The following is a 22,763-nucleotide window of genomic DNA, read 5'->3' on the forward strand; positions in this document are numbered from 1 at the left end:
AGATCACTTTCACGGCACTAATCACTTTATTTTGCTCTCTGCTACTATTTACACCTTGGATTGTTTCACTTCGCGATGTTCAAGCCTCGCGAACGCTTGTAACTTGTTCACACTTAATTCGCAACTGATTGGCTTCTCGGCAATATGCCTGTGTTTATACTGGGTGCGCCTAAATGTAGACTATTCCAGAACATTCTCGAATTACGACCACCAAGAAAAAACGAATATTCTGGAAGGCTCAAACACGTGCTAAGCTTAGCTTAGCTTAGCTTTAGCTTAGAGCTTAGCTAAGCTTAGCTTAGACTGACTGCACACATCTATGGTTGCTATTCCGTGATTGACCCGAACCAATGACAGTTGCACAATGAATCAACTGAATAATTGACTGGGAGTGGTCAACATTCTCACTGTGCACGCTTCAGAGACTCTCTTTAACGGTACAATAACGGCGCCGGCCACGTCCTTGCAGTCAGGTTGGAAGAGGGAAGGAATACATTGAAGTTTTTTACGCGGTTTTTTTACGCGGTCCGTCCTAAAAAACCGCGTTATTTCAAGACCCGTCGTAAAAAAACCGCGTTATTTCAAAAACCGTCGTAAAAAAAATCCGCGATTTTTCAAAAACACGCGTAAAATAGTCAGCACCACATCTAACGTGACTTGACTTTTTTTACGACGTTTTTTGAAATAACGCGGTTTTTTTACGACATTTTTTTTTAAATAACGCGGTTTTTTTACGCGGTTTTTTTACGCGGGACCATTACCGTCGTAAAAAAAAAAACTTCAGTGTATTAGTAGCAACCTTTGTTAAGTGAAGGACCGCGTTTACCGCTGCGACTCCACCAAAGGCTGCAGGAAGGAGTGTTTGTTAGTAGGAAAGGTATCGTTGGGTCTGGATTCACTTTGATAAGTAATATGTCCTTCGTGCCATGCTGGTTGCCGCGCTATTGTTTGCTTTACGCGGAAAGCAAACAATCGACCACCCGCATCAGGTGGTCGCTTAATATTTACTGCAAACGACGCGACAAAATATGCAATCTAACACGCTATTATTCGCTTCTCTCGGAAAGCAAACAATCGATCAGGTGGTCACTTAATATTTCGAATCGAACCGCGGAAGCTAGTCAGCAAATATTTAACTGCAAATGACACGACCGAACATGCAAGCTGACGTACTATTGTTCACTTCATATGAGAAGCAAACAACTGTACACCCACGTCAGGTGATCGTTCAGTGTTGCTACAAAAGACGCGACACAACGAAATGCTCATTTCCGAATAGGGAAAAAGAAAAATCGAACGACCGAAGCAAAAGCGCGCGACACCGGCACCCGAACGAAATCCAATCACACACTGATGCACGCTGGGCCCCCATAGAAGCAATGTTGAAAATTAAACGAAAAACTATATAAACGGGCATGCGAATACTTTTCAAATATAGAAAGAGTAATAAATCATTTTATATCCATTTGGATGCATAAGCGTTGTGTATGATAGAATTAATAGAAGAATACCAAGGAAAATTCACATAGATAGTGTTATAGGGTGTCCCAGAAAGTATGGGCACAACTTTGTATAACAAAAATACAATCATTTTCTTAACAAACAACATTTTCTTTATTTTTGTATTTTTATTCAAAGTATTTTCATTGATTCCTGTAAAGAGATTATACATTAAAAAGGGTTTTTGTATTCATAATATTTTAAATGAAAAAACACCTTCGAAATTTTCTGCACAAACTACTTTTTTACGGTTTTGCCTAAAACCCAAATTCGAAACAATTTTTTCGATTTTTTTTTTTTTGTCATGATATATTCGAAAATATGATTCCTTAGATGGTTGATTGAATTTTTTTATAAAAAAAATGTTTTGCCTGTGCGTACGGGTACTTTAAAATTTTGAGAAAACTGAAAAAATCGCATTTCCTATTTCTGGACAAGACATGCCCTCAAACATTCGAGTTTTAAAGGATGTTTGAACGAGAGTAAAAATAATTCAATCTACACTTTAGAAAGCTGGAGCATTTATTTAACTTATAGTGAAATTTAATTGTAGTTTTTTGCATGCTGTGATATTTATTCAGAAGTTTGTTTTCAACTATTCGAAAATCGGGTTTTTAAAAATATCGATTTTGGTGTTTGAATTCATTTTTCAGGTACAAAAGTATATGTTTTAAATTCAAACTGAGGGTTGTATAATAGATACGCATGTAGAAATACACGGATATATTTGTTTAAATTTTTATTGAGTTTAATTTAATGGGTAGAAAACAATTTGTTAAACGATGCCATTGAAAAATATAGCAATTTGTGCAGAAGCTTTGAAAGGTCTTTTAGGGAATGTTCTACCGCATTCAAACGAAGTGTAAAATGCAAATTCTAATGATTGGCATTTGATGTTAATACATTGAGGTAGGATATGTGTGAAAATAAAGTTTGTTTGTGCATCCATTCCCAAATGGCAGAGCTGCAAAGTTGTGCCCATACTTTCTGGGACACCCTATAAGATGTCACAAAATAGTATGCGGAACCAGGCCCGTGCACAGAATAGGCGACAAGGTAGGGGTATTTCCTCATTTTGGCAAAAAGCGGAGGGGGACCTAGTGTATGGAACATCGACAATGGCAGGAGTTTAACCCCCAAAACCCCTCCCTTGTGCACGGGTTTGGGCGGAACTCATTAGTGAATGAATAACGATTTCTGTATATTTGTAAAAACTAAGCGAAGTTTCTTTCCTAATTTTTAATATTTTTTTTTACAAGAATTGTGACGAAATTCTACAATTTCATGCATGATGATTCAGTACACTCTGCTGGAAGTAGCTGCAAAATCTTGTGACAAATGCTCATTATATAAATTAATTTTGATGAATATTCTTCTTAAATGTGGACACTATCATCTTATCATCTCTAGCAATTCAGCCAAAAATTGTACCAGATAGGTCTGGAGTCCACCCGCTTTTCAAACCGTCTTAAAACCTAAAACTTTTTATTTTTGTATGATGATGGTTTTAAGAACCTCTTCTAGTATACATTAGTGACCCGATTTTGCCAGCCCCTCTTCATAACACATTATTTGATCTCCTCAGAAACCTGAACTTTTTTTTAATTTTTTATCCTCTCTATGATGATAAACATGAATTAATTGGTTAAAAATTGACCGTAAAATAACGAGGGTAAAAAGTTTGTCGCGAAATGGGGCTGACAAAATCGGGTCCTCACTGTATTAGGCTAAAATATTCACTAGGGAGGCGAGTACGTGCCAGCTTCGCTTACTCATGTGTAAAGAAGTGCGAGTATTCTCGGGCCACTGTGGTTTACGAGTAGGTTTGTTTCGCGATTGTGTCTGCTCAGCTGCAATCTTCACTATTCTCCATTCCTGGCCAGGGCTTGTTGGAAAATAAGCTGATAAAATGGAGCTAACGAACGTTATTTTACCGGAATTAATTTGAAAGTTTGCTGCGGCGCACGCGGCGTTTGTCATTGTATCTTACTAAAATACACTGTTGCGGGAATGTAGAATAGAAGAGTCGAACGAAATTTGATAATTTACTCCAGTGTGAATATAATTATTAAATTCCTATGAAAATACAATCCATGTTACTGATAACTAATTACAAACAAATATTTATATGTTCTTACTTCTAGTGTTCGATCTTCAATTTCCCTCGTAACTATTTCACCGTTGTTTATTTTGGCACTGTCGAATTACATGTACTGCGATTGTGTAGAAGTTTTGTTGTCAGATACGTTCGATTGACATCCTTTATTCGCTAGGGCATCGCGCAGTGGCGTATCGAGGGTTTTAGATACCTCTGCTTGGGTTATCGTTGTGGCGCACTTAACATACACATAAAACATTCCTGAAAATCCGCTGAACATTTTTTAGGAATTTAGTTCTAGCTTTCTGTCAAAAATAAATCTTAAAGTGCTTTAAAAAATTCATGGAAATTTAATAATATTTCAGAAGTCCCTTTATATTTTTTTCCGGAATTTTGAAAAAAAATACTTCTTCCAGAGTCGAAAAACTTTCTTTCAACTGCGTCTCCACCTTTTTTTTTGTACTTGCAAAGATATTTTCCCAAAGATATCTCTTGGGTGTGATTCAATGTTTTCTTGAAGCATCGTTTCCCAAGTTTGAGTCTCGCGATCCTTGTCTGTTGTCATCTTGCTTTTCTTAGAACAATCAAAGCGCATTTGCACGTGATTGGAAAGACATGCAGCGAAGCAGGCTTAGAACATATACTATCTTCTATCCTCTATTCTATCCTTTATCCTATCAGTTCAAATATTTCTGTCGGGAATTTGGTATGGAGACGAATGCCATGCTTTTAGATGGTAGATCCAAGGTAAACAGTGTTCTCAAGATATTTTTCTAATACTTTTAAGTAACTGAGGAAGATTTTTAAACGATTAGCATTTACATTGATTTTTTTTCGAAATTATTTGGCAGTTTCGCGGAATTTCGTTTTGTTTCGTCAAAAGGAAGTTTTTGAAGGCGAAATTTTTAGAATTTGACGAAACGAAACGAAATTCAAAATCATAAATTTCGCCTAGTTGAATTCCGTGGAATTCCGCGGAATTTCGTTTCGAGGTACAATTGGCGAAACTTTTCGGTATACCGCATACCCTTACTAGAATTCTTAATGGAATACCTCAAGGGTTTCTTCCAGGGATAGTTTCAAGGCTGTTACGAGAATATAGAAGGAAATCAAAGCTTGTTTTTATCAGAGATGGCACCACCACATTTGAGGTAAGGTACACCGGGGCAAGTTGAAACGGGTGGGGCAAGATGAAACACGAAGTTTTGAAATAGATTTCAATACTATTTGGAAATTTATCCTTCGTTAAAAGATTATTTGAATCAACATGTATGTGTTATGACAGTCAAATTGTTTATCATCTTTAAAAAACATCATGTTAACCCGCTGTTTCATCTTGCCCCACCCGTTTCAACTTGACCCGGTGTACCTTAAACCCATTTTTCTTATATGGACAGTAGGGCAGTTCAGACTTCAAATGTGTTAAAAATTCAAAGCTCCCATATGTTCATTGCAATCTTTGGGGCAAAACAAGAGTCCTGTAAAATTTTCAGCCTCTTCGGTGGTGATTTAATGGTGGCCCAAGAGCAAAATAGGTTTATATGGGAATTACTATGGAGAATTTTCGAAAAAGATTCTCCACGCTGTAGAGCATTAACACATGGATAAAGTCATAGGGTCAAAGTCAAATTGAATTCTTCAGATCTCAATGATGAATGTTGCCGAAGACTGCAACTCATTTCGACTCACGTAAAAGAACTTATTAATCAATATTCATCCATGCATGCTTGAACAGAAGGCCACAGCTCGACCGACACGCTTGACACGCAATCATAGTATGCGTGTTAGCTTCTAGCACACCTTGCAGGACATTGTATATGAAGATGCACATTCGAGTGAGAATTTGTTAAATATCTTTTTTGCCGATTGTCGAAATAAGTTCCGGTCTTCGGCAACATTCATCATTGAGATCTGAAGAATTCAAATTGATTTTGACTCTATGACTTTATCCACGTGTGAATGCTCTACAAACTAGAGAACTTTTTTTGAAAATTCTTCATAGTAATTCCCATATAAACCTATTTTGCTCTTGGGCCACCATTAAATCACCACCGAAATGGCTGAAAATATGACAGGACTCTAGTTTTGCACTAAGGATTATAATGAACATATGGGAGCTTTGAATTTTCAACATGTTTGAAATCTGAACTGCCCTAGGACAGTCTTATCTTTATAAAGATCGCTAAATGAAAGAAAAGAAATGAATGACCATCTGTAGATCTTGTGATCTCAAACACCTGGTAGATTGCAAGCTCTAATGAATGTTTCTTCTCCAAGCTGTAACAAACCCATTATGTTGACACGCCTATGTAGGTACTCCCATTCCCATTCGAAAACACGGACGATGCCACCAAAATGCATTTATTTGCATTACACTTGAATTTGCAAATCATGTTGAGCCGTCGTAAGCTGTTCCTTCCGAAGCCGAGAAATAAATGCACTTACCTAGTGTAGATAATTACAAGAGATTTTTCCAAACAACACCACCTTCCCGACAGCAGCCGGCACTAGGTAGCTATGAACAGCAAACAAAACATATACATTATGCTGATTGAGCTTGATGAGCTCCTCGACAGCTTGTGTGCAACATTTCTATGAAGTGCACTCGATAAGAACCGCCAGCAGAAACATTACTCAGTGCGATGACTGTTGACGGGGACGGACGGCTGTTTGCTTTAATTGTTATAGTTAAATATGTTCTTCCTGGAATATGCATCTTCTTTTGTTGTTGCACCTATGCGGCTGCTTTTCGGTACGCATTTGTTTCGTTGTTTCCGAAGTCGTTAAAAGTGTAACGAATGCCATTATTCTCATTAGTGAGTACAAGCACCGGTGATTTGCATCGATTGGTTGAGCGAGGTATTCAAGGTTACCGAAAATTAGCATTGGCTTCGAGTTGCGCATTCGATCATTAAAAGAGATATTACTTTGCATACAATATCTTTCATTGCAAGAAGTTTGTGAAACCTTTCTGTTTTAGATTGTGTAAAAATGAGAGCAATTTCGTTTCAAAAGCAATGACACTAACAACGAGCATATTGCCGTGGAAATGTGTTCAACGCCACAATAAGCAAAGGTGCTCTCGTAAATGCGCTGTCCGAACCGAACTGGATGCATCCCCATGACTGGAAGCGAGATTCATCATTTCGCTTCAAAAGCCCCCACAGTTCGTTTATTTATTTATTTTTAATGAAGTTGTACACGAGTATACCCGGCGGGTGGTAACTTTGGCACGATCTCGTTTCACAATCTTCAGTTTTGAGCTCTTTACAATCGAGCATTTTCCGCCGCGCCATTTTCCATCGCCTTTCTTCTAGTCTCGGAGTCCAGTCGATACCGTATCCTAACCGTCTCCTCTTTCCCACTCCTATGAGTTTCATAGGATCAGCTATAGCTAAATGGTTCTGCTACTGATGCACTTATTTTCGCGATTATGCCTTTTCCTGTTTGCTTATTTGATTTGTTCTGCAGCACGGCAGGGGTCTGGTCCATCAGTGACCAAGATTTGTCGAGCCGGTAGGTACAAACATGACTAATTATTAATAACAATAGACACAAGGAGCTGCTCATCATTAGCATAATAAGAATGATTGTATGCAAGGAACGTGTAAGTAGGATACGATGTTTTCAGAGTAATTGTGGTCGTGACTGTCTTTGATAGATCATCAGAGGGACGTGTTTTCTCTTGTGAGAAGTGTTTCCGCCGAAACTTGACCATAATAAAACTAAGAGCCACTATTGAACGAAACTGAGTTCAATATCTGCTGACCCAAAAACTTTTCATAATGGAAATTTTATACACCTTCCTGGGGCACAGAGTGTCTTCGTTTCAGTCACACTATACATTATAAATGCATTTGTTCGTCGACATCCGTACTCGTTCAAGGTTAGAGCTAGGGGTAGAAGGAAGGCAGGTGCCAGTGGGCGCCATACCGCCTGCCATTTTGTAACTCTAGCAACCTCGTTCTTAAATAATTACCCACATTTTTCTGAACAATATTGCCATAGGGTCTGGGACCATTTGGGCAGGAGCACCTATTTTGGGCACTTGCTGCTATAACTCAGTCAATTTTGAACCGATTGACTTGATTTCTGAAACACGATCAGATACTCACAGTATCTAGCCATGTTTAAAAATTCAAGTCAATCGGTTTGAAATTGACTGAGTTATAGTAGCAAGAGCCCAAAATAGAAAAGTAGAAGCTTTCCTGAGATTTTTGATATCTGTGGTTGACGCAACTGTTGACAGACAGAATAATCAAACATAGTAGCTTTGCTTTTTCTTGATGATTGCGATGATTGATCATTGATTCAAGTGACAGGTAGGCACAAGCAAATATTGCTTTAACAAAAGTGACGTATAATGTGTCACAGTAGAATGTGAGGAATGGCTCAGATGATAAGGCTATGGACTGGCGAACCAAAGGTTCAGAGTTTGAGTAGCGTAATTTTTATCGGAGGAATTTAAAAAATTGCGTAATCTTTGGACGATTTTATACAGTAATTATTGGAAGAATTTCTGAAGAAATCTTTGAAATTCTTGAACAATGCTTCGTAAGAAATACTTGAAAGGACTTGACTTTACGAAAACCGCTTATGGCATTGCAAAAAGATCCCTTGCAGAAATTTCTAAAAACAAATCTTGAAGGAATTTCTAAAATAAAATCTTGGAGAAATTTGTTAAGAAGCCTTTGAAGTAATTCCTAGATGAATCCTAAAAAAAAATATCTCTTGGAGTTCCTCGTTTGGAACAAATGCTTGATGGAATCGTTTACAAAAATTTCTTAAAAGCTTCATGAAGGAAAGCCAGACGAAATTGGTGTTATCGCTAAGTAAATCTTTAATGCAGTGGCAGGCTTGGGATTGATCACCGTTAGTGGTCATGTTCAAATAACGAATACCAGTTTGGCGTCTTCAGTATCGTGCAATCGCAATAGGCTCATGAAATCATCAAGTACGTTGCTCGAGAGCTTGTTGTGTAGCGAGCATGCATTGGATGACGAAGTTCATTTACCATAGAGAAAAAGACTGAACGTTTTAGGAAAAATGACCTTTACTGACAGTGAAATGACGGTCGTGAGGGGCTGCCACAGTATGCTTACCATCCAGTATAGATGAATTTCTTTCGAATGGCTATGGACTACGTTTCTTGAGTACTCGCTGAGCGGCATCTAGCCTGGGCTCTAGCAAAACTAAGTCGACGCCAAAGGTCATTTTTTGATACGAGACACCTTCTGCATCGGCATTTCCTCGGAATAGGTATTTAGATACAATAACCAATCAGCTAGGTAAAAGCAGTCAAACACCAGTTCTCACCGGGAGTGCAGTTATTTAAATGGTCGCCTAGTAGATGGGTAAATATCATCTTTCGCTTGAAATATTGTTAAAATTTTTTTACCGGGGCTAGGCGAATATGGCACATATGCGAAAATATGCTTTGCATATGTGATCTTTGTTTGCTTACTTCGCGTTCAATAGCGACGCATGATTCGAGTCAAACCGTAGCATGCTTGTGAAGTTCATGACCAATAGGGCACTGCATAAAATTGTCTCCTTCTCTTTCACTCTTACGGAAATTATGTAAACAACAAGGCCAAGAAACGTCAAAATCCCATACAAAATCAAAACAGTGAAGTGCCCTATACCAAGCCTGTGCAGTGGTGCTCAAACTGCGGCCCGCGGGCCGCATGCGGCCCTTGAAGCTATTGAATGCGGCCCGCAGAGTACTTTAGAAAAAAGTTACTCATAGTTCAAAATAATGAAAAAATGTTATTATAAAGCTCAATCTTATGCAAATATTTATTTTCCACTTATGATAAAATGATTTCAATGACCAACAATAATACTTTCAATATATTTTCATGATTGAAAATGTTGTGCAAAATACTTATTTTAGTTCGTGTTAATGTTGACTGTAGATTTTATCATTATTTTAAAATATTCGGTCTTACCGAAGTCAGATTGAAAACATGCTACCAAGTCCAAGTCCTATTTCTGTCAAGAAGTGGATTTAAAACTCTTCAAAAAATCTATTGTTTATTCAAAAATTCATACAAATAGGGGTAATCAATACAATTTTTGACAAATATTTTGTTTGTTATATAAAACATTAACCATGTTAAAGTAGCTACAGTTTCTTCTATAATTTGATTGATTGATTGAATGATTTATTTTTATTATAGAGACTTCAGCCCTTGGCTGGTTCGTCTCTTTCTGTAGTTTGAGGCTACATTTTGAAATTTGTGTTTAGATCAGTCTTGCGAATAATCGCGACCATCACGAGACAATCACTTGAACCGCTTTCTGGAGTCACCCTTCCCAAGGTGATACGAACCAGCTAGTATGTCATGCCTGGAATGACAAACATGTTGTGGGTTCCACCCTTCGCAGCTTTGCAGCGATAGCAGTTGCTGAGTAATGCTTCAGGCGGGTTGCTAGAGAATCAATCTCTCTGAGCAAAGATGCATAACGGGCGAAGTGAGAGCGTTTGCCGTAGCCAGGGCGAACTGCGTGGTGCGCTCAATGTGTGCGTTTAAACTGAGCTATGCAAAACGAATAGGATTTATGACGTAGTACCGTGCTTGTGATAATACACATGCATAGTTTTACATGCTGTTGCGCGTGCATCTGCTTGAGGCGACGGAGAGAGTCATGACACTCACATGAGCCGTATCCAAGTCAGGATGATTGTAGCAAAACAAGGGTGACCGGGTGACTATGATGGGATTCTGTCTTTTCTGGTGTTAGCGACTGTAGAGAGAGCGAATCAGAAACCGCAGAGACAGGGTGATACAAGTTTGGTGTTTATCAGCTTTTTTGTGACTTGTACGCTGATGCTTCGCGACACTGGTTTAGATAATCCAGCCATAAGAAGCAATAAATAATTTGCTACTACAAATAGACTCAGAATTGGATAGAATTTCCGATTTTCAATATGTTTTCTTTGGTCAAACTGAGATCTTTGAAAGTATTGAAGTGCAAGTGATATTTATTAAATTTATCGTAAAATCTATGATTTTCCAATACTAAAATTGCCTTATGCCTGGAACACATAGCGTCCGTTCCTTCGAAGTTTGCGTTTTTTTACAGTTATCCCATGGGAAATCTGTCAAATTGCTTTAGAAAAAAGAGAACACTTTTGATACAATATTCAAGTGATAAATTTCATCCTGCTACCCGCGGCTCAGACGCAAAATCTCAATTTGGCCCGCGGTATACATCAACCTGAGCACTACTGCTTTACTTAATGGTATCAATAGATGGAAACCTTGGAAGAATACCTAAAGAATACATTAAAAGAATTCCAATAAAATTTCCTGGAAGAATTTCTGTGAGAATTCTTGAAAGAATTCTTACAATTTTTATTTGAATTTTCTTTTGGAAATTTCTTTTGGATCTTTTTCAGTAATTGCTTTGGAAATCCGTGCAGCAGTTCGTTAAGGAATGCCTTTGAAAATTTATTTGAAAATTCCTTCGGCAGTTATTCTGAAAATTTCCTTCAGAAACTGGTTTGGGAATTCCTTAAGTAATTTTTTTCTGAATTCATTCTTCATTATTTTTAAATAAATTCTTTGGCAATTCTTTTGAAAAATGTCTCAGCTATTGTGTTCGCAATTCTTTTGGTAGAAACATTAAGATTTTTTTTTAGGAACTCGGTTATAAGTTTCATTGAAAATTCCTACGACAAATCGTTTAAGAAATTTTTAGGCAATTCCTTTTGAAATTCCTTTAATCAGTTATCGGAAATGCTTCAGTAATGACTTTGCAAACTTTCTCAGATTTTTTTTTACGGAAATTTCTTTGGAAATTCCACTCACAACTGCTCGTTGTTTTTTTTTAATTCGTTTGAAAAGTCCACTGTTAATAACTTTGGGAATAACTTCAACACTCTTCTTGAACTTCTTCCGGGAAATTCCCAAGGAATTTGATTGGGTAATTCATTCGGCATTTACTTTAGAAATGCATTCGGTGAATTTTCTGTGAGCTACCCCGTGAACATTTTTCATATTAACTTTGGTGGAGTTTTTTTTGGCAAAACCTTTGGAAATCCTTTTAGCATTTTTTTTTTTAATTCCTATAAGATTATTTTTGGGATTTTCTTGCACATTTTTTTTTTGAAAACTATTTCGGCAATTTCTTCGAAATTTGGTTCGGTAACTCATTCGTAAATTTCTGGGCAATAATATTCGAAATTGATGTAGGTTTTTATTTTGGAAAATATCTACCGCATTACTTTTTGAAATACGTTGGGCAATATCTTCAGAAATTTATCAGGCAACCCCTGCGGGATTCCCTTCAGCAATTTCTTTGGAAGTTCCACCGGCAGTACCTTTGCTAATATACCTGACAATTATTTTTGTAATTCTATCAATACATAGTTCCTTTCAAAATTCATTCGGCAGATAATCTGAAAATTCTTCAGTCAATTCGTTTGTAAATGTACCGCTTAATAATTTTAGAAAATGTCTCCGGTAATTCTCAGAAAATTTAAGATTCTCTGAGATACACTCTTGCGAATAAAAAAAAACAAAAATTTACAATGGAACAGCTTAAGATGTTTTTTTTATATAACTTTATTATCGAGAGCCGAAAGCCGAAGAAAATCTCAAAAGAATTATCTAAGAAAAATGTTTGAAGGAATACCAGTAGGCTTTCTTTGGGGAATTTCTGTGAGAATTGAAAGATTTCTATTCTATTCTATTCTCTTCTAGTGCTTGCACAGCCAGTATTGAAAAGCATCCTGGAAATATCAAAATTTCTTCTGATATTTTCTTGTCATTATTAGTAGAGTTAGGTGGGGCAAAAGTTCGACCCTAGTTGAAAATTCAGTAATTCTCAAAAAATCGAAGCAGATAAAAATACATGAATACCGTTTGGTGATTCTACCATCCATAAGCTAAAATTACGCCAAATGTCTTTTCAATTTTGAGTTACTATATTTTTTGTATGTATGTGTCTTATTCGAGCTTTTGCCCCACCACTGGGGCAAAAGTTCGAATTTTGTGTTTGTGGAATTTCGCTAACCGTAGCACACTATTTTGACACTTTGGTAATAGGAATACCAATTCATATTTGATGTTGGAACTGGAATACACTTTAAAGTTCGACATGGATTTTACCCAAATCAGGGTTAAATTTACTACACCAAAAATTAGTAGTTTTCCGCCAAATTCAGATAAAAAAAACTTTTTTTCAACTTTGATAGAATATTCATTCTGATTCCATTATTTTTAGAGATCATATGGACATTTTGCAGAATTTTAGGTTTTTACCTAAAGTTGCCACATGACTCGAACTTTTGCCCCACAATTCGAACTTTTGCCCCACTATGTGTAAAAAATGATTTCCAAATCTTTTTTGCAAAAAGTTAAACATGCTACAGCATCCTCAAAATATACCTAGTTACGCCCCAAAATAAATTATCGGATTCGATTTCATTACAATTCCATTCCATGAGTTGGAAAGACCATCGCATATTACAATTTTTTGATCAAAAACCAACATTTTGTCATAACTTTTGGAAATATTGATCAATTTTTCATAATTTTTGGAATGAAAGACTCTTTTTTAAAAAGGCTTCGAACAACCTTGACACCCGAAAGAAATAATTAGAATTGAGCTCAAAAACTTCAAAAGAAACTCTTGCCCCACTCGAACTTTTTCCCCACTTTACTCTATTTGCAGCATATCAGAGATGTGATGTGATACAAACACTAAAATGGCCAGGCCCACTATGCAGACTAATGGGTTGGGAGATAATTCAAAAAGATGAGGCAATCAGGTTATCCACTTATGAATAACATGATTGACAAAGCTTTCTGAATTTATTGAAGGAAGAAACGGGGACAACCGTACCAACCGTTTCGTTTTAGGGGAATGGGGTTTGAACATAAAATCGTTGGGAGTGGCGCTGCTAAGGAGGTTAATGCACACTCCGTTATAGTTTGCGTCTGTTATCCTGGGATGGGGCACAGGCATTTGTCCATGTGTCCTGGCCTTAAAGCCTAGGCTTAAGCGCCATTACGTGCTCTCTGAAGCGAAATAGACGAAATGCAGGTTCCTAGACCCCTTCAAATTGCGCGTTACTGATAACATTCATAAAAATAAATCAATATGTGTGAAACTAAAAAGTATTACCAAGAATTTTAAATTACATTTCTCGCACAGGATTATAAGGTACAAAAAAAATATATAAGAGGTGAACCAGCGTCTGGCTGAAAGCCTCTTTAATAAAGAAAAAAATATATATATATATTTATATATATATATATATATATATATATATATATATATATATATATATATATATATATATATATATATATATATATATATATATATATATATATATATATATATATATATATATATATATATGATAAAAGGAAAATTCTCACCCTGTATCATCGATGAACAGTTACAGCATCCAGAAACAACTTCTCAGTTCTGCATAAGGAATGTCGAGTCGTTCCGAAATATGATCACGAGTCTCAACTTTGGGTTATTGTGATTGCAAACCCAACAATATTTCTAAGTTTAAGCTAGTTTAAGCATAGTTTAAGTGTTGAAAAAACTAGGTTTGCACAAACATCGTTTCACTGACGAAGGAGTTGAGGCTTTTCAGTTTTCACACGCTATTCGTCAAAACACCAAAGCCAATTCTCTTGGTGACACAGCGCATACAGAATCATCTTAATTTGCACCACTTCGGATCTCTTTTCCTTTTACATCACTCAAATGAATTAGAACACCAGGAATAGATTGAATAAGTCATTTGCATCTCCCGGATAGATCACCGCGGCGAGAGACATATATTATTAACAATAAAACTGATACATCCATCACTTGCGATTTATTGCCTGGAAGGTGTAGCCCCAACCGTACCTGAACTAAATTCAAATTACGACCGCCGAAATAAAAGATCCGCGAATACACGACAGGAAAAACCTAATTTTCATTTCCTAAACACCTTTGAAAAACTAACCCAATAACATAGTACCAAGCCATTTTACTCCAGCCGAAAATCACACGGAAACATGAAAACGCGTGACAGAAACTTTGAATCAACCGTTCGCACGCACGGCTTGCTGCGATCTTTCATGTGAGCATTGAAAGATTTCTTACATTTTTTAAATTTAAATCTGTTGAGTCCTTGGAGAAATGGCAAGAGAATTTATTGGATGAACTATTAAAGAAACCTTTGCAAAAACTCCTGAAGGAAGTTTTGGAGGAATTTGTAAAGGCCTCTTTGAAAGAATTCCTTTAGAATTTTGAATAAAACCTTGGTAAAATTCCTGAAGCGATCCCTGGAAAAAGCCCAAAAGTAATCATCTGTAGAGCTCTTGAAGAAATAATTGAATAAATTAAGCAAGGAATGCTTTATTTGATTGATGAAACCTTCGCAGAGGTTCCTAACAATATCTTTGATGAAATTCCGAAAGGTTTTTTGTTTTTAAAGAAATATTTAAGAAATCCTTGGAAAATTCCCTTAGGAATTCTTGAAGCGATTCCTGAAGAATTCTCGATGGAAATCCTAAATGAAATCTTAAACTTCCACAAGAACTTCCATTAATCACTTAAAAGATGCTTCAAGGCATTCTTCAAGAATGTGGCAAAACAATAATCCTTGGAGAAAATTCTGAAGAAATTATTCGATTATTCGATATCTTATCAAATCAGGTACCTGTTTCTTTACTATTTTCATTCTACTGAAAACAAAGGAATGAAGCTCTTTTTTTTTATTTTTGTTAGAGGTACGAATGATTACAAAAAATACGTAATCAATCGGTGCGGTAATCGCTTTGTTTTCGAATATTATGAATTTGGGATTGTATGATTACTAAAGCACGTTGACCCTACTAGGAATCCTTAGAGATGGTTTTAAACGAATTTTCGGAGGAATTTCTGGAGGAATCAACCATAAATCCTGAAGAAATTCCTGACTGAGATGCTTGATGGTTTTGCGAAAGAATTTTTATGGAGTCTTATCAAAAGTCGCAATAGATACTTTTAGAAGATTTCCTAGAGGAATTCTAGCGAAAATTCCTGAAGAAATCCTTGGGGAAACTCCTAGAGTAGAAGGATATTGAAGAATTCGTTGGAAGAAATCCAGAAGGATTTTTGGAAGGAATTTCTAACAAAGTTCCTCTAAGAATTTTCTTAGAGGAACTTCTGTAGGGACCCTTGGAGGATTTTTTTTTTTCAAATTATTACCCAATGAATTCTTTGGAAATTTCTTGGAGGATATCTAGGATGAATCTCTTAATAAAACTTTAAAGAAACTCCTTGAAGAATCCTTGCAGATTAAAAAAAAGCGTAGTAATTATTGGAGGAATTTATAAAGGAATCCTTGGAAGAAATTCTTAAGAAATCTTCAAAGGAACGCCAAGGTGAGTAATGAATGCTTGAGGAAATGCCAGGATAAATGCTTGAATTCCATGGAAAAATCTTTCAAGGGATATTTGGAGGATCTCCTGAAAGAAACCATGGAGGAATATTTGAAGAAATTCTAAGAGGACTTCTCTTCCTCTGACGGAATTCCGATGTAATTTCGTGGAAAAATATCTGGTTCCAAAAAAATCATTCGAAAACTTTTGTAGTGGTTTTACTAGAATTTCTTAAGAATTCTTTGATCTTATAGATGAATCCTCAGAGATATTATTGAATCCCTGACGGTCTTCCTGAACAAATGTTTCGAGAAATGCTTGATAAAGCCTTTGCATGAATCTTTCAAAGTACTCTAAAGTACTTTTGAAAACATGCTCGGAGACAACACTGTAAGAATACCTGATGGAGTGTTTAGCGAAATACTGAATGACAAACTTGCGTTAATTACTTGAAAAGATTCTTGAAGACAAATTATAATTCAGAAAGGGTTTTTTATGAAAACGGTAAAGCAATCTTTGAAGGACTTCCTAAGGGATTACTTGATGAATTTTTTTAATAAATTCGACATTATTCTTAGAAAATAATCTTACGCTCATTGATGGAACTCCGGGATGTATCCTTGCAGAAATTTCCGAAGAAATTCATAAAAGAATTTAGAAAATAATGTTTAACCTTCTGTCAGTCAGTTGCCCACCACCGCCAGCATCACGTGAAAGTGTAGAATTAGCAAATTGTTAAAATATAGGGTCTGGGACCATTTGGGCAGGAGCACGTATTTTGGGCACTTGCTGCTATAACTCAGTCAATTTCAAATCAATTTACATGATTTTTTTGTACATGGCTAGATACTGTGCGTATCTCACCATATACCAAAAATCAAGTAAATTGGTTAAAATTTGACTGAGTTACAGCAGCAAGTGCCCAAAATAGGTGCTCCTGCCCAAATGGTCCCAGACCCTACATAAATAAAAAAAAAAAGCATCACGTTAATGCTGAGTTCAAAAGTCGAGATTTTTTTGAACGTTTTGTATAAAATACAAAATACGGCGTGATCATTTGAGAGTTAGAAGGATAGACTTGTCACTGTAAAATATGTACATCTGTAATTCTATTGGGGGCCCAAAAATTTGGTTCCGCATCTGGCCCCCAAATTCCTAGCTACGCCACTGGCTCGATGTAGTAAATAATGACACTGAAGAAGATTATATACAAGTGGTAGTCGAAATATGCGTATCTGACAAAGGATAAGCAAAATAGGGCGGATTAAAAAGCTATAAAACTGATTCCATAGGGCCCATATAGCCGAGGCGGTAAACGCACGGGTATTCAGCATGACCATGCTGAGGGTGACGGGTTCGATTCCCGGTCGGTCCAGGATCTTTTCGTAAAGGAAATTTCCTTGACTTCCTTGGGCATAGAGTATCTTCGTGCCTGCCACACGATATACGCATGCAAAATGGTCATTGGCAGAGGAAGCTCTCAGTTAATAACTGTGGAAGTGCTCATAGAACACTAAGCTGAGAAGCAGGCTTTGTCCCAATGAGGACGTTACGCCAAGAAGAGAGAGAGAGAGAAAACTGATTCCACTCTTTCGAAGAGGGAATTCTGCTTCGAGGGTTCGAAAAGTCGGTACAATATCATTTAGCAAACATATTTTCTACTGCATTGTGTAGTTGAAAATAACATTCACCTGTCATTCAATTTATCATGGAACATAATTGAACATAAATCGTAATGACGTGTTTATTCTCTATAATGAACCGCATTTGATCAATTCCAACTCGGCAAAAGAGTAAGAATCGCAATCATTCAATCAATCCTTCCCAACCTTCCGCCAGCTAATTTGCGTTCACACACATACGTTCATTACATCGCTTAATTTGCGTTCAACAAATTAACTTACAACATTCCGGGTTCCCGCTATCTAACAATTGCTTTTCTCCGACCAAGAAAGAGCGAGACGCCATCCGCCATTAGTATCGGTAGCATTTTAATTTTCTGCGCATAGGTACTTGGTAGGGACACTTGTGCCGCCGCCGCCGTGCTTGGTCACGTCCGTAACACCCGGAGACGTAATTAAATTCACCTTTTGCTGAACTAATTTCATTTGTACAACCCACTATCTTGGCAAATTAAATTAATTGTAACCTCGGGCGACCGGGACGAATCAGCAGTAGCGGAAGAGCTCAGTTGCGCGCTCTTCGGTTGCAGCTCGTTTAAATCAACCCTTTTTTTTCGACCCGAGCGTGTGCGGCGATCATCGATCGGATACCGACCGATCGAGGCCGGTTGGGGAAAATTGTCGCAATGGACTTGGACAGGACTGATGGGTAATAGGGTGGGTCATTCCATGTTTGACCAACGTTGTATATTTTGATTTGAGATATATAATTAGCTTCTAGCTTCTAGTCTTCAAGTCTTCTAGTCTTCTAGTCTTCTAGTCTTCCAGTTTTCTAGTTTTCTAGTCTTCTAGTCTTCTAGTCTTCTAGTCTTCTAGACTTCTAGTCTTCTAATATTCTAATCTTCTAATCTTCTAGTCTTCTAGTCTTGTAGTCTTCTAGTCTTCTAGTCTTCTAGTCTTCTAGTCTTCTAGTCTTCTAGTCTTCTAGTCTTCTAGTCTTCTAGTCTTCTAGTCTTCTAGTCTTCTAGTCTTCTAGTCTTCTAGTCTTCTAGTCTTCTAGTCTTCTAGTCTTCTAGTCTTCTAGTCTTCTAGTCTTCTAGTCTTCTAGTCTTCTAGTCTTCTAGTCTTCTAGTCTTCTAGTCTTCTAGTCTTCTAGTCTTCTAGTCTTCTAGTCTTCTAGACTTCTAGACTTCTGGTCTTCTAGTCTTCTAGTCTTCTAGTCTTCTAGTCTTCTAGTCTTCTAGTCTTCTAGTCTTCTAGTCTTCTAGTCTTCTAGTCTTCTAGTCTTCTAGTCTTCTAGTCTTCTAGTCTTCTAGTCTTCTAGTCTTCTAGTCTTCTAGTCTTCTAGTCTTCTAGTCTTCTAGTATTCTAGTTTTCTAATTTTCTAGTCTTCTAGTCTTCTAGTCTTCTAGTCTTCTAGTCTTCTAGTCTTCTAGTCTTCTAGTCTTCTAGTCTTCTAGTCTTCTAGTCTTCTAGTCTTCAAGTCTTCTAGTCTTCTAGTCTTCTAGTCTTTGTTACCGGCGGGTAACATTAGTGTTGAAGAAACCCATATTTGAGTGTGGGAAAATAGGGAAATATTTATACAGTTAGCGTAAATATTTAACGGTCAAATCAGATCTATACGCCTGGGTTGACCGTGAAGCGCATCGCGCCTGAATGGCAAAAATGGGTGCCAAAGTATGGTGGGTGGCAGCCTCCACTGAACTCCTATTGAGTGTGGGCGGAAATAGACGTACGATGGAGATACGAGATCGGCGAGAGGAGATTCCCGAACGTGCGAAATGAAAGTGGGAGTTAGTTTAGATTCAGCTACGAAGCACGAAAGATCAAGTAAATTGACCCGTTTTTTTACGATTGTGTCGCTGAGAGATTTTGTTCCGATCACTATCGCGAGTGGAAGTGGACCATCAGTGAGATTCCCCAAACCAGCAGACCCGACAGCCCGATCGGCAAGTTCCCTGAATCGTGCTGGTTATCGGGCGACACCGGGTAGCCATTGTCAGTCGCCAGTGCCTGGCCGCCCAAGCACGGATTCCACGTGCCCCCTCAAGCAGCCGGTTCACCAGTTACCATTCGCAGGGATCGTTGTGGCCCTGTAGAAGCCGACCGGCGCGAGTAACCCAGCGTCCGGTCCTCAAGAGCCGGGTTCTTCGGGTCGAAGTAACCCTCATCGCGCGCGGGTCAGAAATCTCCGCATTTGTCGGTCCCCGATACGGACCTACCCGGAAGTGCTGCCACGTGTCTCGCCATCTGCCGGTCCGTTGTGGCCCTCTCAAGCCCGTTGCCTAGCGCCCGGTCCTCCCGGGTCCGTTTCCTTGAGACGAAGCCGGCACACCACGTGAGTCATAAACCACGGCCTTTTCCCGGTCGCGGTCGGCGCCATCCTAGCCAGTCACCGCCGTTGTCCACCATCCACGCCACCAGCTGCCAAGCATTCGGCCCTTCCGGGTCTGTTTCTTCGGGACGAAGCCGTCGCAACCCGTGGGTCAGAAACCCCCGGTCTTTCCTCTGTGCCACCGCCGTTGTCCATCGCCCACGCTGCCACGTCCAGATCCTGGAACCCGCCCAGAGGAATCAATAAACTGTTTGACCGTAAGTACTGTGTTAAAAGTTAGGTTCCCGCCTCCGAAAGCTCCCCCTCCATCCGTTTGCCCTGAGACCCGGTCCCAAAAGAGGCCGTGAGTGCACACCCCGGAGGCTGCCGCCGGCTTAGACCAGCAGCCTGGGGTTTTAGGCCGGTTCCCCTCTGAAACCGAACCGAGAGGTACCGGGGCCAAAAATAAGGGTCTTATATCTTCTAGTCTTCTAGTCTTCTAGTCTTCTAGTCTTCTAGTCGTCTAGTCTTCTAGTCGTCTAGTCGTCTAGTCTTCTAGTCTTCTAGTCTTCTAGTCTTCTAGTCTTCTAGTCTTCTAGTCTTCTAGTCTTCTAGTCTTCTAGTCTTCTAGTCTTCTAGTCTTCTAGTCTTCTAGTCTTCTAGTCTTCTAGTCTTCTAGTCTTCTAGTCTTCTAGTCTTCTAGTCTTCTAGTCTTCTAGTCTTCTAGTCTTCTAGTCTTCTAGTCTTCTAGTCTTCTAGTCTTCTAGTCTTCTAGTCTTCTAGTCTTCTAGTCTTCTAGTCTTCTAATCTTCTAGACTTCTAGTCTTCTGTCTTATATCATCTACCTTTTGCCATGAACTTTGCAATATTCCATTCAAAACTGCTCCACCCTGGTGTGTAAATGAAAAAACGCAAAGGCATCCTATCGCTCACTTAACACTGATCGTGCTGTCGCACCCTCAGGGTGGTGGGTGTTCCCTTTCGAGGAGGAGTTTGTTTGATGCCAGTCAGTCAACCAAAGCAGCGCAGCGCCAGGAATAGAAGGAACATCTTGATTGACCACGTTGGCCCCGAAGAAATCATTAGCATGCGGCCCACGAGACGGTCGAAATGGAAGGTATCTGCGTTCAGTGGAATGCAATGGTGGAAGGGAACCCAATGGGAGTTCCGTTGGTGATCATCAAATTGAAATGAATCGGTCATTTTGTTCACTTATTTGAGTGTTTATGGGTTCAGTTGGTTATTCAATTATCTGTCTGAAATTGGTTATATAACTTTTGAATTTCCAATAATCCTACCTTAATTTTCTGATTGACTTTAAAATTCTCTGAGAACTCCATGATTTTTTTAGGATACTTCATTTCATCCGTTAGAAGCCGAGATTTAATTCCAAATCCATACAATCCTACTAATTTCAGACCTACTGCACAAAGAGATGAGCGTAAGCAGCCTGGATCTTTCCTCCTACGATGGAAGCCAATCGCCCGGCTCCGGAGGAACCCTCACACCCAACTGCCGTACCAAAAGGATGCGTACGTCCTTCAAGCACCACCAGCTCCGGACGATGAAATCTTACTTCGCGATCAACCAAAATCCCGATGCCAAAGATCTGAAGCAGCTAGCTCAGAAGACAGGACTGTCCAAAAGGGTTCTCCAGGTAGGGCTGTCTCATCCCGATGCACCATTTGTATGACTCACTCCATTCCACTCGCAGGTCTGGTTCCAGAACGCCCGCGCCAAGTGGCGACGAAACGTGATGCGCCAGGATGGCGGTCTCGTGAATCCAGGTCAACCGCTCGGAGGTCTGCCATCGATAACGACCGCCAGTTTGCACCACCATCACCATCACCTCACCAGTGCCAATCCGAGCAACAACAACAGCAGCGACGGAGACATGTCCTCCAGCCAAGCCCTGGAGGAGATGCACAATATGACCTTCGCCGAACTGTACTGACACAATTTGATGATCAAGAATATGATCCTATCCAATGTGATCAAGCTGTCGCAGCATCAAGCTCCACCGCCAACGACGACTCCATCGGTACCACGACCGCCTCAAGATCCGCAGCCATCGCAACTGATCGTTCCACGACATGCTGCTGTAGATTCGAGGGTGGATCTGAACGCCAACAACTCGTCGGACCCGGTGGCGGCGGCGGCAGCGCTCGGGACAGATGATTGCGGCGAAGAAATGACACCCAGCTGGAGCAGTATTTATTCCGAAACCAATCATTAGAGGCAGAAGGGTTTAATGTATTATAAAACAAGTGCAAAAGTGAGGCTCGGGCTGGTGCAATAGAATTAACAGGTGATTAACATCGACACTAATTACACGCTAGTTTTCACGTCTAGTTAACGACGGCGACGGGAGGAGAGCCAGTAACGGCCGGTGTTGTATCAGAGACACAAATCAGAGGGCCGACAGGGCACTTTAGCGACAAAATGTCTGTCAGTCACGCGAATTCCAGCATACAAAGTAGTGCACGCGGTTTTAGCAATGTAGTATAATTGAAAACACGGTATGCTGGCACACTGAGGTAAAAGAGAGGACGTTGTCGTTTGTTTTGATGGTTTGCTGCTAATCGGAACATAATGTGATCGGTGAATGCAAGCGACATGAACTCTTAAATGAATCCTGTAGCTTTTTTCAACCAGTTCATTTATTTGGGGCTCAATCAATCCTATAGCTTTAATTCTATCTATACATACTATAGAAGTAACCCAGTATACCTCAAAGGCTCTAAAATCTCCTGAATGATCAACGTAACCAGAAAAACAGAATTTCTCCCAATTTTTCTAAAAATTCCTCCAAGATTTTTTCAGATGAATTCTAATAGAGTTCT

The 22,763-nt window shown here is 38.9% G+C and overlaps 1 protein-coding gene across 1 annotated transcript in view; it reads left to right on the top strand.

Annotated features, from left to right (window-relative positions):
• Positions 1 to 22,516, top strand: part of LOC115258825 (LIM/homeobox protein Lhx9-like) — a 135,174-nt gene extending 112,658 nt beyond the window's left edge. Inside the window, exons 6-7 of the mRNA XM_029859255.2 lie at positions 21,339 to 21,577; positions 21,635 to 22,516. Of these exons, the coding sequence (XP_029715115.2) occupies positions 21,339 to 21,577; positions 21,635 to 21,874 (479 nt within the window). The 3' untranslated portion in view covers positions 21,875 to 22,516. The remainder of the gene's footprint in view (positions 1 to 21,338; positions 21,578 to 21,634) is intronic.
• Positions 22,517 to 22,763: the final 247 nt, after the last annotated feature.

The sequence above is a fragment of the Aedes albopictus genome, chromosome 2 (assembly GCF_035046485.1).
Source record: "Aedes albopictus strain Foshan chromosome 2, AalbF5, whole genome shotgun sequence".
NCBI classification, from domain to species: Eukaryota; Metazoa; Arthropoda; class Insecta; order Diptera; family Culicidae; genus Aedes; species Aedes albopictus.